Here is a 12,145-nt window from a genome sequence, read left to right on the forward strand (position 1 = left end):
CAGTTGCTGTGGGCCCAGTTGCAGCAATAAAAGCAATACAAATACAATTAAAAAAACAGTATGAATATTTAAAGTAATGGATGTTCCATCTACATCTTCAGTCACAAATCCATGCTAAGCCCAGACCAGGCAAAAATGGATTTGAAAGCTTGCCTTGCCTAACACCGGTGCTATTTTTTTCTAGAAAAGAGGTGCAGGAACTCTCCCATTTTTTTCCCAGACAACCCTAAGTTGTTGAACTTTTTTTAGGGAGCAAATTGCCCAATTCATCCAAATGGACAAGAGCCCTATGACTTTTAAACAGCCACCTGCAATATTAGACGGAGATTAATTCAACAACAAACAAAATACTACACTGAGCCTACTGGATGCCATGCTTTAAATGTCTTGAGGTTTCCCCACATGGATGAAAGCTGGCTGTACAAAAATCCACAGGCTGACTTAGCACATGTGTGGGATTGTTCAATTGTCAAATAATTCTTGAAGGAGATACAGATGAGAATTAAAAGACATTATGGGGTAGATGGATGGAGAGGGAATGAAGGATGATGTGGGGTGGGTGGGGAAGAAACTGAACTACGCCATTTTTGGATACAAATATTTTCACTACAAAAGTAATTTTTCAGGGGTGGGTGGATCAGAGGTTTCCCAATGCCTAGTATAAGCAGACTGAAAGGGCTTCAGTGCATGGAAAAGGCATTACAAAATAATAATGCCTCCTGCTGATAGAGGTTCAGGCAGAAATTCCCACCAAGTGAGAAGTGAAACCATTCCTTTGATTTTGATTAACTTACCCAGCTATCCAGTGTCTAAAGTAATTCTGTGGCATTTGCTTTCCCCCCTAGATACGCGACAAAGCTTCTGCTTCACTAACTTTGAGAATGGCAAGTGCTCTCTGCCAAAAGCATTTAACACCACCAAGGCAAAGTGCTGCTGCAGCAAGATGCCAGGAGAAGGATGGGGTGATCCCTGTGAACTTTGTCCTAAGGAAGAAAAAGGTAAAGAAAGAACATGTGCTGGCTTTACATACATCGCCATACATTTGAATAACAGTATTGGAAATGACATCGTGATAAGTGTTACAAGGCAATACACAGGTGAACAAAAGGTGGAGACTTAACGGCTTCCCAGGTGGTGGTGCAGGTAGTACACCTTAGAGATAAGGTAAAGGGACTCCTGACCATTATGTCCAGTCGTGGTCGACTCCGGGGTTGTGGCGCTCATCTCGCTTCATTGGCCGAGGGAGCCAGCGTCCAGCTTCCGGTGTGACTAAGCCCCTTCTGGCCAGAAGCAGCGCGCGGAAACGCCGTTTACCTTCCCGCTGGAGTGGTACCTATTTATCTGCTTGCACTTTGACATGCTTTTGAACTGCTAGGTTGGCAGGAGCAGGGACAGAGCAACGGGAGCTCACCACGTCGCGGGGATTCGAACCGCCGACCTTCTGATCGGCAAGTCCTAGGCTCTGTGGTTTAACCCACAGTGCCACCCTTGTCCTTACCTTAGTGATACCTTGCAGATAATTTGCAGGCACCAAGACTCTTGCTTTGTTTGCTCTCTCCCTCCTCCCTCCTAACCTGTAAGAGATGAGGATCAGCCCTCACACAAACCATCAAACTCTTTCAGTTTCACCAGTATCTTTGCACCTAGAGCTCAGCTAATTATGCAGAGCCTGCTAGCAATCCAGGAGGGACCACCCCCGTGGCTAGACAATCAAAGTTCCCAGGAAAGTAGAAGTAAGTTTAGTTGAACTCAGAGGGGTTTATGCATGCACAGATTCCACTTAGACCTGTGAGCGGGGAAGCAGATGCAACTTGACTAGTAAATCACTTAAACCACTCTTAAATTAGTTGAAAACATATTAAATATGTTATATGGAGGTTTATTTAATATTTTGATTAAATCTACTACTTCCTTACATTTTAAGGCCCTCCGCCACTGTGGGGAGGCATGGCAAGGCCCTCTGCTTTTGTGGGGAAGTGAAACACTCCCTCCGCCACTGGAGGGAGGTTTGGCAGGACCCTCGGCCACTGCAGATATATATCGAGATATTGTGATGTTTAGCTGGTGATATATCGTGATGTTGAAAACCAGGTATTGCCCAGCCCTAGTTGGCTTTCAAGAGGCAGTGGTAAAAAAACGATGGGCATATAGAGCCTCTACTTGTCCAACCAGATCCTTGATCCAATTCCAATAGTTCAGTGGAGCTACTCTAAGTAAGTGGTTTCAGGAAGAAGAAGAAGAAGAAGAAGAAGAAGAAGAAGAAGAAGAAGAAGAAGAAGAAGAAGATATATAAATTTATTGATTTATTATTTGTACCCCAGCCAGTCTGGGCGGCTGCCAACCGAATATTAAAAACACAATACAGCATTAAACATTAAAAACTTCCCTAAACAGGGCTGCCTTCAGATGTCTCATAAAAGTCAGATAGTTGCTCATTGCCTTGACATCTGATGGGAGGGCGTTCCACAGGGCAGGCGCCACTACTGAGAAGGCCCTCTACCTTCTCTATTGACTAACTGTGGATTACTATACAGTGAGCAATGGATCTTTGGGGCAAGTGGGGAGATGTGCTTTAAATGTATGGCGTATATGGAACCAATATCATCACTGGAAACTGGAGCTGGCTAAACATGGGTTAAAATCCAGTAAAGCAATTGGTGTCTTTGGGGTTTTGCTACTGGCTTATATTAAAAACTGAATATTGATTACAGCTACAGTTGCCGATTACTTTATGGATGTGGCACTTATTACGCAGTATTTGGATATGGAAGAAAAATGGGGGGGGGGGACTCCTTTTGTAGCACTTGTGAAAAGCATATATGTATATGTGTGTGCCTGTTATTGCTTTAATTGGCCATAGTCAGCTGTATAATCATTGCCATTTTTATTCCCTTTGTGGTGCTGCTGTTCCAAAAAATGTTCTCGTGCAGTTGCCTTCCAGGATTTGTGTCCATTTGGTCATGGGACTATACCTGGGATTGATGATACACGAGAAGGTATTGGCTTTACTTTGATATCACTTTAAAACTATTTATTTCTTTAATGAATTATACTCCAGGATTCTCTGGCTTTTAGAAAGCAAGTTGTGTTGATTTTTCAGATGCGAATAATATTCCTGATTAGGGGGAGACAACATAAATCTTACTCCAGAAAACGTCCTTACTTTCTCTTATTGGTGAATGGTCACATGGCAGCACAAGTTAATATAGGCCTAGGGCAGTAGATGCAGCCCACAGGATTTATACTCTATGTACTAGCCAATATGGTAATTTCTATCTAGTTCTTCTGTTTAGAGCAGTGGTGGCCAAACTTGGCCCTCTAGCTGTTTTGGGACTACAATTCCCATCATCCCTGACCACTGGTCCTGTTAGCTAGGGATGATGGGAGTTGTAGTCCCAAAACAGCTGGAGGGCCAAGTTCGGCCATCACTGGTTTAGAGCAACCAAGGTGGCTTACGACAAATTAAAATACTATCAAATAGAAATTTGAAACAATGTAGAACACTACAATACAGGCAACTCCAGGGGTTATGTTCCAAGGCACCATGGGTTTAAATGAAATTGCATATATTTGAAACACCATTGAAAAAGCCTGCAAACATGCCATTCCGCCCCTGCCTCGCTCCGCCCCTTTTTTGTGACGTTTTCAGGTCACTTCCAGGTTTGACACAATGCACGTGTGGGCATTTGCGCACTTATCGGACCCACCTAAAACGTTTGCTGCCTGTACTAAAAACAACAGTACTAAAACACCAAATGGGCAGCAGCTCAATTTTTTGTATATCAAGTTTCTTCTTAAAAAAAAAAAAAAGACCAAATCATTTGTTTAAAGCAACAAATCACAAAATATAAACCATTGGAAGTTTAAAACATTTTCAGCAACTGTCTACAGACAGGGAGAGAGGGTGTCTGGCAGATCTCCACTGGGAAAGTTTTCCATAACTTTGCTCCTATCTCTGTGAACTAATTGTTAATCAGAGAAGCAAAGCAAATGTCCTTAATAATAATTCATTTATTTTCTCTGCGTTTTTGGCATAAGGAATAATTCTTTCCTTTTTATTCATTTATTCCTCTATTACTGTCCAATAAAATGTGTATCTGTTATACTAAAGGAATCCCGAGATGGATAACAGAACAGTACAAATGATTTGATGCCACTTTCTTGTTTCTAGATGTCAACGAATGCCTTGAGAGCCCAGGCATTTGTTCCAACGGTCACTGCATAAACACAGATGGATCCTTCCGTTGTGAATGCCCTTTGGGATACAAGCTAGATTACACCGGAGTGCGTTGTGTAGGTGTGTGCTGATTCAAAGCCATACGTAAAATCTGTTTATTTCATGCATTGTAATCTTTAAAACTTCATGAACTTGACCTGCATCCCAGTTTTCACAAGTTTGTTTTACTTGTTACACCCTAGATACCGATGAATGTTCAATTGGTAATCCATGTGGAAATGGCACATGTTCCAATGTTATTGGTAGCTTTGAATGTAATTGCCTTGACGGGTTTGAACCTGGGCCAATGATGAACTGCGAAGGTAAATTATAATTTGTTTTATCTTCTGACTACATTTGGGCAACTAACCTGCTTTGAATCTTTATCCGATTCCCTTTACTGCCAAAGGGAAGTAAAAATAAGAAAGAGTGGCTTGTTTGTTTTTTATTTTTGGAAGAAGATTTCTAAGGACTGGATAACACAGGATGTTGTTTCTATTTTGTTCAGACATAAATGAATGCGTACAAAACCCGTTGCTGTGTGCTTTTCGCTGCATAAACACATATGGTTTCTATGAATGCACCTGTCCAGTGGGCTATGAATTAAGAGAGGACCAAAAAATGTGTAAAGGTATGGATTTTTTTTTTAAAAAAATGATCTTTCATAGGAAAATGTTTTTTATTTCAAAATGTATCACCTGCATTTTACGTAACACAGACAAGAAGAAAGCACCCTTCAGTGCTTTGGCCACTTTGAATTGCTTTGCACCCCTTTGTGCCTTCATTGCCTTAATTTCGCTTGCCAGTTTTGTTGGGCTTACTTGCGCCTGTAGTGGACAAAAGCAGGAATAGGTTTTTCAGGAAATAGGCTTGCCCCTCCTCAGTTTTTTGCTCCTGCCACCACAAAGCAGTCATGTTCCCTTTGGTCCCTCTCACTTCTTCATCCTGGTTTAATGTTTCTCACCTCAATCTTGAGTGTTTCTCACTTCAATCTTTCACCTCTTAATCCTCGTCTTCTCTATCTTGTATACATGCATGTGTGTACAGTGGTACCTCGGGTTAAATACTTAATTCATTCTGGAGGTCCGTACTTAACCTGAAACTGTTCTTAACCTGAAGCACCACTTTAGCTAATGGGGCCTCCTGCTGCTGCCGCGCCGCCGGAGCATGATTTCTCTTCTCATCCTGAAGCAAGGTTCTTAACCTGAAGCACTATTTCTGGGTTAGCGGAGTCTGTAACCTGAAGCGTATGCAACCTGAAGCATATGTAACCCGAGGTACCACTGTATTGTCAAATCTTTCTCCTCCTTCCCCACTGTGACCGACTCTGGAAGAGGGAGAAATGGTGTCTTGCCCAGGGCTTTTACGTCCAGAAAACTTTTTAATTATTATTATTATTTCACTGGTTGGATGCAGCAGCGGATCACGACAGGGATTGGTAACAGCCAGGATGTCAGAATCCAGCAATTCCACACTGGCAAATGGGTAGATTTCCTTGTCCAGTGTAGCATCACTGGGGCCGCACCCTTCTATGGCCTGTGACACTGGTTGCCACCTCTGGTTGCCCAACTGAACTTTATGTTGTTTGTTTGTTTGTTTGTTATAGGAAGCAGGTTAACACTGTTCTGAGTTTTAGTTCTGGCCAGTTCATTCTCAGCAAATATGCAAAACTGAGGCTAGCCTATTTCCTGAAAAACCTACTCCTTCCTTTTGTTACTATAAAGAAGCAATGCGGCAGCAAGAAGCAGCTAAGCCAGCTGCTTGTGGCTGCAAAGCCAAACAGAGTGTGTGTGACTGTTGCCATGGAAACAAAGGGGCAGTCCATTCTCCTTATTGAGCACCGGATGTGAGCTCAGTGTGTGTCATATGACCTGTACAGGAAGTACATGGGTGGAGTGAGTTTCTCTCTGTTGTTCAAAGAGTACAGACATCTTTATCTGTATGGCTGCTAAAGACAGAAATAAAGACATGTAGATACGCTTCTGCCTGTCTGATTCCCCTCCCTGGGGATAAGCAGGGAGGAGGAGAAGCAGTGGTGTGTTTTTCTCACAGCCTGAGAAAAATCACCGGAACGGACCTCTTGTGTTTTCCTGCCGGGAGTCGCAGGAGGGAGGTCAAAAAGGAATTCAGTCGGTGCCTGGACAGATAGGCACATACCTCTGACCGAGGCAGAATTCCAACACCTTTGTCCGCTAGAGGCACAAGTAAGCCCAACTCAGTGATGCTATACTGGACATGCAAATCTACCTTTCAGCTGGGTACAAATGGTACTTCCTACCTCTTTCCTGCTTGGGCAATCATGAACATTTTCATCCTCATCCCTTAGGGATGATTGATCCTCAGCTGGAAACTCTTCGGCTCTTTTTGATTTTTCCTTGGTGATCATTTTTAAAGGTGCTCTGCTACTTCTTTTATTTTAAGCTCCCAACTATCTGGTTGCATTCTGGTTCCAGTGGAGTCAGTCCCTTTTGTACAGGCATGACTTGTTCCAAAAATTACCCTACACCGTTCCCTCTTCCCAACATGACTGGCTCATCCACACATTTTGAGACGCCTTGTTTCATATGTCTAGCTGGCCCTGTGCATAGAATGGACATTTCAGAGAACGTTAGCCTTCCCCATCTGTGCAAGACAGTATACTCACTTAAGTTCCCTTATACTTTTATGCTGTTTACTCTGGGGTGCATATGTATAGGACAGAATATTGTCCCCAGAACAAATAGTAGATTGATGTTCTAAGCATATACATTCCTTGGTTATTTTTTAAAGATCTTGATGAATGTGCAGAAGGTCTACACGACTGTGAATCAAGAGGTATGATGTGCAAAAATCTGATAGGAACTTTCATGTGCATCTGCCCTCCTGGAATGACCCGCAGACCAGATGGAGAAGGTTGCATGGGTAAGTATTAAGATAGGGTGCTTCAAGAAAAAAACTTGAGCCTATTTAACTCAGTATTCCTGTTGTGACTGTTAAGAATAAAAGTTAATGTATATTATGACTTTTTCCGATCTACTGTTAGTGCACATAATAGACACATTTTTGTATGCAGTGTTGCCTAATGTACATATTTATTCAAGCAGTGTCTGTGATATTAGGATTTTTTTGTATGCTCCTTTCACTCACCTATGGATTTGATGCACACTTCTAATGTGTGCTCATTTTTGGGTTGGAAAGCTTCATCACAAAATTGGGAGAAGTGTGAATTTTGAAGGACAGTTGCATTTCAGTCTGCATATTGCTTTGGGAAGTACGAATTATGTAGGCTTCCATTAAATTGTGAACTGAACTGAATTTCTCCCCGTCCCTAATATTTACTGAGCGTAAGCTGGGATTTTACAGCATTAATTCTGACGTTTCTTACTTCCTATCAGTTTTCTAGGAGAACCCTCAGCACCATAGCATTGGATTATTACAGAGAGGAAATCAGGCTCCTAGATCTCAGACTAATTTCTAGCAACACTATCAGTCTCAAATTATTATTGTCCTTCAGCCGCCTTAGAGGAGGAAGGGGAAACCCAACTGAGTGATCTGAAGTTGTTGATTGTATTGGTATCATTTAACTTGCATTGTGATTCTGTACGTATTTATTTTTGGTTTCTGTATTTGTGATAAAGATGAAAACGAATGCCGCACCAAGCCAGGTATCTGTGAAAATGGCCACTGTGTCAACATTATTGGAAGTTACAGGTGTGAATGCAGTGATGGTTTCCAGTCAAGTTCATCTGGAACTGAATGCATTGGCAAGTAAACCTACAGTCCATTATTTTCCGTTCAAACGAAGAGAGTGTTTAAGAAATCTTTGCCAGTTTGAATATAAGTGGTAGTTGGCTGAAACAAAATCTTTTGTATCTGTCTTATCTACAAGGAAGGGAAATTAAAAGATTATCCTCCCCTGTTTGCAAAAAAATAAAAAAATACCAGACAGATGGTTTGAGAGAAAACTAATTAAATTAGGAAAGCTGGAGATACTATATCAAGTAGTGATTTAACACCTTTCATGCGTGCAATGTTCCATTTTCAGGGTTGCCCCACTATCAAGCTATCCTGTCATATGTCAAGAGAGAGGTGTACTTTTGCAAGTGCTATACTGTATATATTGCTCAATTGTTCAGGATACAGACTGGATTTCCCCCCATCAAATTGCTAAGAGTTAGTGCTCAGGACACAGATTAATGTAGCATGCCCATAGTTTTCTGAGAGAATGATCTTTGATGGCGATAAAGCTATTAAATTTCATAATTAACATTTAGATTCCAACCTATCTACCTTACACATTTTGCTTACAAATTTGGTAAATAAATGCCATCTTGTAACCTTACTGTGTATGAAAATCTTTACATGAATAAAATGCATAAAAACAAGGAAGGTAAAAATCAGTGTATTGTTACTACTAAAAGTATATTTGAATTTTGGCTTATAGAACTTATGGACATGTATGTAGTATTAAAATGAAAAAGTATTTTGTGAGTGGTATTTAAAATTATGTATGGAAAAACCACATCAGGGTACAAAAATTGGACCAGTTTATAATTCTAATAAAATAGATTTGTCGGTTTTCAGGTAGTATTCTGTGATGAAGTATGATAATTTGGAAAAGGACTTGCTGGCTAATTGCATAAAATGGTTCCGTAGAATATGATAATAAATGCTTTAAACAAGGATGTGCACCTTGTTCTAATCCATATGTTGCTACTTCACATTCACTTCACAGATAACCGTGAAGGTTTCTGCTTTGCTGAAGTCTTGCAGACAATGTGCCAGATGGCCTCTAGCAGCCGAAATCTTGTCACAAAATCAGAGTGCTGTTGTGATGGAGGCAGAGGCTGGGGCAATCAGTGCGAGGTTTGCCCACTCCCAGGAACAACCCAGTACAAGAAACTTTGCCCACATGGTCCCGGGTACACCACCGATGGAAGAGGTACTGTTTGATAAGTGGGATAAATGGGTCTTATTTGGTTTTTCATAGTTTGCTGAACAGTATTTTACGCTGAAACAGGAGTAGATGGCTAACTGTAAAGTTAAAAATAACAGACAGAAAGCTTTCTGCAAACCAAAAATTCAATGATTTTGTGGCGTATGTTGACAGTGTTGTAAATTAAACACAACTGCGCAGCAGTTTCTCTTAGGGGAACACTCTGAATGGATATCTAGTTTCTTTTGTCCAAGGGACACAAACGGCAATCCCACTTTCGGACAATATGGCAAAGCATACCGTGGCTCCTTTCCTAGCAGAGCAGGAGCAGTAGGAACAAGGGAGAAGTGGAGTGCCTGCGATATCTGCAATGTGCCCTGCTGGCATGCTACTCATAGTTTATTTTAACTATAAACCATGTGACATGCAAAATGGGCCACCTGCCATATACTATTGTAGTTTTCAAATTTTATTCATTCCAGCCAATTTATGCTCACTGATGCTGGGCAGATATGAATTCTGTTAAGTTAAATTGGTAAGTAGCTAGGCAAATGGTTTGGTATTTTTGTGACAAGCCTACAAATTCTACTTAATGCAATGAAAGTAAATACAGTGGTACCTCAGGTTACAGACGCTTCAGGTTACAGACTCCACTAACCCAGAAATAGTACCTCGGGTTTAGAACTTTGCTTCAGGATGAGAACAGAAATCACACAGCAGCAGCGCAGCAGCAGCAGCGGGAGGCCCCATTAGCTAAAGTGGTACCTCAGGTTAAGAACAGTTTCAGGTTAAGAATGGACCTCCGGAACGAATTAAGTTCTTAACGCAAGGTACCACTGAACTCAGAATTTGACAATAAGGTATCGTCGAAAGATAAATAATTTGTTTGAAAAATTGTGTAATACATTCTTAATCAAATAAAGGTGCAGTTTTATGGTTTCTGAGGGGACATTCCAAGCATAATAGAGTGGATTGGATGTGTCCTTCTAAGGGAGACAATGGGGGAGGGGTGGAAATGGGAGGTAAAATGGGATTGGGGGAGATTTTTTTTTTTAAGAGTCTATAGTCCTCTGTTTCTTGGCATGAAATACTGTTTGTCCAGCCTCCTTTTCCCCTGCCAGTAGTGTGCAGAATGAGGGAATTAGACCACGCTCCACATCAGGATTGCACTCTTAGTCTCTTATGCTACAGTAAGAAATGTTATTTTTGAAATATTTCCTGTTATTCCACAGATATCGATGAGTGTAAAGTCATGCCAAGTCTATGTAGGCATGGCCAATGTATCAACACCATGGGCTCCTTCAGATGCTTTTGTAAAGTTGGCTACACCACTGATATTAGTGGTACTTCTTGTGTGGGTAAGTTTTACCACGACCAACTTCATTCTTTTTGGTTGACTTTAAAACAGCCTTATAGCCTTCCTGGTTGCTCCATTACATAAGTGAATGAACACTTTGCAGTACAAAATGGGGAAACTTCTGGCCACACAGCCCTAAGTAGCAATTTCCCCCTTTAAGCTGTGGAACAGTAACAACTGGTTTACAAATGAGCTGTGAGCGTGTGACGCAGGGGTTGCTATCGCCATCTAAGCAGACCAATCCCACTCCATATCAGACCCATATCTGGGAGTTAGGAAAGGAAGCAGAGGTCATATTGGCGCTATCCTGAAATATAGTAATATTACGGATGTTAGGAGAAAGATTCACCCATTTTGTGCATTTATTGACTGAATGTGTATCCCATCTTCACACCAAATAGCGTTCAAGGTGGCTCTTAGCACACACCTGTTTTTCTTTTCAATATTTCCCATATGAGGGGGGAATAGTCATTTCTTTGTATCTTTAGATATTATTTCCAGAAAGAAACCGAATTACTAATAGTTCATTATCCTACTTAGATCTTGATGAATGCTCCCAGTCTCCCAAACCATGCAACTTTATCTGCAAGAACAGTGAAGGAAGTTACCAGTGTTCTTGCCCGCGTGGCTATATCCTGCAAGAAGATGGAAAAACCTGTAGAGGTTAGTGGCTGAGTGCTTTGATGGGTTGCCTTTATTCGTTAATTCCTTCTTGTGTAATACTTGAATTTTTGGCAGCAAATTGGGTGTGGGGTCCCAGTCTGGACTGGGAGTACGTTCCCCACTGCTCCTTTTCCTTTTGAATAAAAGTAGCCTGCTAGACCAAGGCTTCTGCTTGTTTTTTGTATTAAAAAAGGTGTAGTTTGGCCCAGCATGTTCAATTGTATATTGCAAGAGCCTTTACATGCTTCTGCTGCAGGCAGAGAAGGCTTGGGCAGTGTTCCCTAAATGGAACAGAGACACAAAACTGTCCAGGTGTATCTGAGACTGACTAAAACAGAGGTAGGGTCTTGACAAGTTGGGTAAAGGCAGCCAGCTCGGCTTTGCTTCTTAATTATAGAATTATACTTCAACTGTTCAAGCCAAGCATGGGGTAAGCATGTAAAAAGTGCCTTGTAACTGATCTATTGAAATAAGAGGAAATCATAATTTTTCTGACTGTGATATAGATAATTTGTTAGTAAATAACCTTTCATTTTAAACATAATACATTTTACCTCTTTTTCACTTTTAGATCTTGATGAATGTCAGACTAAGCAGCACAACTGCCAGTTCCTTTGTGTCAATACCTTGGGAGGGTTCACATGTAAATGTCCACCGGGTTTCACGCAACATCATACGGCTTGTATTGGTAAGTTCAATTGAAAAATTGAATTTTCGTTCATAAAAACAAGTCACATTAATTGCCTGATTTTTTTTATCTGATCTGTGTAGAATTAACAACAACAACCCAACTGTATAAAGATATTTATTTGTCATCACTGCGCTACTTAGAAGTTCAAGGGGGGATGTAGATAAAAATGTCGGAAGAAATGAAAGCACTCACTGAGGATTTTTATGCAGTTGCTGAATATTACATCGTAAATGTAACCACACAGAGACAAAGGAGTAAAGCATTATTAAAAGCTGACTTGAAGTTACAGTTGCTTAAAACTAC

General features: G+C 41.0%; 1 protein-coding gene across 1 annotated transcript in view; it reads left to right on the forward strand.

Annotated features, from left to right (window-relative positions):
- The window catches only part of FBN2 (fibrillin 2), a 141,422-nt gene that overhangs the window by 120,487 nt on the left and 8,790 nt on the right, over positions 1-12,145 (forward strand). Inside the window, exons 50-60 of the mRNA XM_083702173.1 lie at positions 846-998; positions 2,931-2,996; positions 4,172-4,297; positions 4,420-4,539; positions 4,725-4,847; positions 6,986-7,117; positions 7,834-7,959; positions 8,931-9,137; positions 10,364-10,489; positions 11,029-11,151; positions 11,723-11,839. Of these exons, the coding sequence (XP_083558299.1) occupies positions 846-998; positions 2,931-2,996; positions 4,172-4,297; positions 4,420-4,539; positions 4,725-4,847; positions 6,986-7,117; positions 7,834-7,959; positions 8,931-9,137; positions 10,364-10,489; positions 11,029-11,151; positions 11,723-11,839 (1,419 nt within the window). The remainder of the gene's footprint in view (positions 1-845; positions 999-2,930; positions 2,997-4,171; positions 4,298-4,419; positions 4,540-4,724; positions 4,848-6,985; positions 7,118-7,833; positions 7,960-8,930; positions 9,138-10,363; positions 10,490-11,028; positions 11,152-11,722; positions 11,840-12,145) is intronic.

This window comes from Podarcis gaigeae (genome assembly GCF_964106915.1).
Source record: "Podarcis gaigeae genome assembly, chromosome: 11".
Lineage (NCBI taxonomy): Eukaryota > Metazoa > Chordata > Lepidosauria > Squamata > Lacertidae > Podarcis > Podarcis gaigeae.